This window comes from Morone saxatilis, unplaced genomic scaffold (assembly GCF_004916995.1).
Source record: "Morone saxatilis isolate NCDOM2014 unplaced genomic scaffold, NCSU_SB_2.0 Contig16, whole genome shotgun sequence".
NCBI classification, from domain to species: domain Eukaryota; kingdom Metazoa; phylum Chordata; class Actinopteri; family Moronidae; genus Morone; species Morone saxatilis.
In genome coordinates, this window is record NW_023339718.1 from 3,615,892 (window position 1) to 3,619,295 (window position 3,404).

Below are 3,404 nucleotides of genomic sequence, written 5' to 3' on the forward strand. Positions count from 1 at the left end.
GTGTGTGTGTGTGTGTTTGCAGGGCAGCAGCTGCTCGGGTTTCATGGGAGGCTGCAGTGAGTTGCATCGCCGAGGCGTTGCAGGATGAGAAGTGTCCGTGTCCGCCATGACTCTGAGATCCACGCTGTTTGCACACACAGGGATCGAGCAGGACGCTGACTCCACAGACTTCGAGCAGACGCACTTCGGGGGTCCCGTGAGCCTCCAGAGGGAGTCCTGTGACTTTGTCCTCGATGTTCAAGACGCACACAGGGGCGAGAGCAGATCTAAGGACTTAGACCAGGTTTACATGACAAGTAAAGTCCCCCTCGCTGCCACGGTTGCAGATCTGGTTCAAGGAGACAGTAAAAGTGTGGGGGTGTTGTCCCCTGTCAGACCGATGGGGGGTGAGGGAACCCCAGTGAAAGGTAAACCCCTCTCTGCTGACACTATGGATAACCCTCAGATGGCTGTGAACAACAAGGATGCCGGTGCCGACGACAGCGTGAAGGGGGTCGTCCCCGGAGTCCTCGGCACCGCATCCATCGAACTCTCGTCCGAGGGCAAGTGGAGGAACATCAGGAAGACCCCTGCGAACCCCCACACGCAGGCCAACTGCCTCCGACAGATCCTCCTCCTCCAACTGGACCTCATTGAACAGCAGCAACAGCAGCTGCAGTCCAAGGACAAGGAGATCGATGAGCTCAAAGCAGACAAAGAGACGGTAAGGAAAACTCTTTTTTTAAAGCTAAATATCGTTGTGTTGCTTTTTAAAGTTAAGTTTTTGGGTTTCCACGTCTTCTTTTGCAGCTGCTGGCACGTATTGAGCGCATGGAGCGTCGCCTGCAGCTCACGAGGAAAGACCCGCCGCGTGACAAGCGCCTTTTCCAGCCCCTGGAGCCGTGGACCCCTGACAAGGAGGACATGTGGGATCTGGACGCGGAAGAGAGTCCGCAGCCGAACGCAGCCGCTCAGCATCCTTTTAGTCGGGGTGGCAAAGGTCAAAAGAGGTAAAATAACACCAGACAGCACCGGGCTTTTACTCACGTGACTAAAATGTGGTCTTAATTTGCTCTGTTGAGTATAATTCACGACTTAAAAACATCCTCAACTTCAATTCTTCCTCTTCTTTTCGTCTCTGCACACAGGAAATCTTGCTTCGGGGATGCAAAAGTCCAGAAATCACGGGGCAAAAGTGCCAAGCTTAGCCCCCAGAAGCCTGACATTCAGCCCGGCTCTCCCAACCACAGAGAGCTGCGCAGTAAGGAAACCCCAGAGAAGACCGTCCCCATGAGGTCAGGGGCAGAAAGGGACATTATGCTCCCGTGCAAAGAGGAGCCCGAGCTGAGCTGTCAGATTGAAGATCTGCCCTTCATGTCTACTACAGAGATGTACCTCTGTTGCTGGAACCAACCTCCTCTGTCCCCTCTGCGTGAGACTTCCCCTAAAAAGGAGGAAGAGGTGGCCAGTGAGTGGACTCCTCATGTAGTACATGATATGCTGATTGTTTGTAAGCCTAACCTATATCCCATCTTTAATCACTATATCCATCAAATGTACTCACAACACTACCTATGAATAATTTCCTCTCCCTCTTTTGGCCTTGTAGTTCCGTCTTGGAGGGAAAATCCTATAGAGCCCCTGGACGAGGACCCGTCCTCCACCCCCCCAGAGGTGAGACTCATCTTAAATAACTCTGCCTCTGGACTTTATGTCACTTTAAATCTTCAAAACTCTTGAATTTATATGTGTGAATTTTATCTTCCCGTCCAGCCGCTGGATGACAATGTGTTTTTGAAACGCCACTTGAAGCTGGAGTTGGATGAGAAGAGGAGGAAAAGGTACAAATCAGTAACATGTTAGATATGTTGTCTTGAGCCTGACTGATACTGAATACTGGAGTTAATAAATATATATAATATAATATGTTAGTTAAGGTAAACGTGGAGCGTAATTAAACATTTTTGTCAATGATTTTAAAGAGTTGTGACCAAGAGATGAACGCTATAACAGGATTGGAAAATAAATCAGAATGTCGTTAATGACGTTTAAATAACAACACAAATACAACAAACAGATTTTAAAGCTGAGAACTTGTAATAAACATTTGATTAAGTACTTTTCTACTTTATTTCTGTCTGCACAAGTTACAGGAAGGCTTTGTCTAATCAATATAGTTTTAATGAGATCAAGAGAGAGCTGAGAACTAAAATATTAATAGTCAACAGATTGGATGCCAGTCAAAAAGTTCCTTTTCATATAAGGATTTCTCTTTTTTTTGGCTGATAAAATAACATATATTTCATCACATTTTTGTATTTTAGAAGTTAATCCGTAGTTTTTGCACACCTGAGCTTAACATTTTTGTGTTACCTTTTGTTTGAAACATGCACCAAATACTGATAAATCACTAATAGGTGGTCGATGTATCGTCAGGCTGTAGTTTGACTATTTTTAGCATAAATATTTGACTGTTGGTAGATTAGAAATGGTAAAATATTTCAGTATTTACTCTATATTCAAGGTCAAACTATGAGGATGATTTTTAAAGGCTTACACTGTAAAAACGAATAAAAAAACAAGCATTAATAATTGATTTTCCTCGCACTAAAACATGCATATCTGAGTAGAGGAAGGTGGAGATTTAGTGCTTAGAGAAGCTCTGATTGAATTTGAAGTTTTAAGTGCCGTCTGAAGAGTTTAAGCTTCAAATAATTCCAGCAGTAAGACGTATCACTTACCAGCTCTGTAGCACTCTGAGGTTACTATGATTTCTGTCTGTCTACTCTTCCTGACATTTCTTTTAAATTAATTTTCGGTGTTTTTCAGATGGGACATCCAGCGAATCAGAGAGCAGCGCATGTTTCAGCGTCTGCAGCAGCGCATGAACCGGAAGAAAGTCGTCCCGGAGACGGAGCCAGAGCTGTCGTCCTTCTATCCCGACACTGAAGACGGTACATCTGCATAACGTCCCGTCCAATAGCTGAATTAAACCTCAGTGCAATCAGCAACACTGACGGGATGTTTTTTAAACGGATTCAAGAGATTTAAAATTCTAATTTTTTTTGTTTCTTCCAGTTGAAACTATAGTGATCACTCCCTTCTTGCCCGTGGTTGCATTTGGCCGGCCGCTGCCCAAACTCTCACAACAGTAAGTTTGAGCTGCGTTTGTTGTTTTTCTTTTTTAATTCAGCTTTGTCACATCGACTGTGTTCAGCTCAGGCTGGCACTGTTGGACCTGTTGGAAGATGGCAACAAGGGTTATTTGTGCTTACAGGATAGGAAGAACATTAAGTGTCTTAGTGAGCTTCCAGAACAGCGTCAGGGCTTCTTGTTATAGTCTGTTGAACTCTACTGGAGTTCCTAAAGAAACTGTCCTAACACGTCACACCAAAAACTCATATGTGTTCAACTGGGTTGGAATC

The 3,404-nt window shown here is 44.8% G+C and overlaps 1 protein-coding gene across 3 annotated transcripts; it reads left to right on the plus strand.

Moving 5' to 3' along the window:
- Positions 1-6: 6 nt before the first annotated feature.
- On the plus strand, positions 7-3,172 carry LOC118326101 (male-specific lethal 1 homolog). 3 transcript variants are annotated; one of them, XM_035659009.1, is made up of 7 exons: positions 7-703; positions 790-989; positions 1,128-1,489; positions 1,589-1,653; positions 1,753-1,820; positions 2,809-2,933; positions 3,058-3,172. In XM_035659009.1, the coding sequence occupies exons 1-7, from the start codon at positions 107-109 to the stop codon at positions 3,132-3,134; spliced, it is 1,494 nt and encodes a 497-aa protein (XP_035514902.1). In that variant the 5' UTR covers positions 7-106; the 3' UTR covers positions 3,135-3,172. The 3 variants fall into 3 exon arrangements, with proteins under 3 accessions (XP_035514902.1, XP_035514903.1, XP_035514904.1); XM_035659010.1 differs by having other exon boundaries at positions 1,128-1,447; positions 1,580-1,653; XM_035659011.1 differs by having other exon boundaries at positions 1,128-1,447.
- The last annotated feature ends 232 nt before the right edge of the window (positions 3,173-3,404 follow it).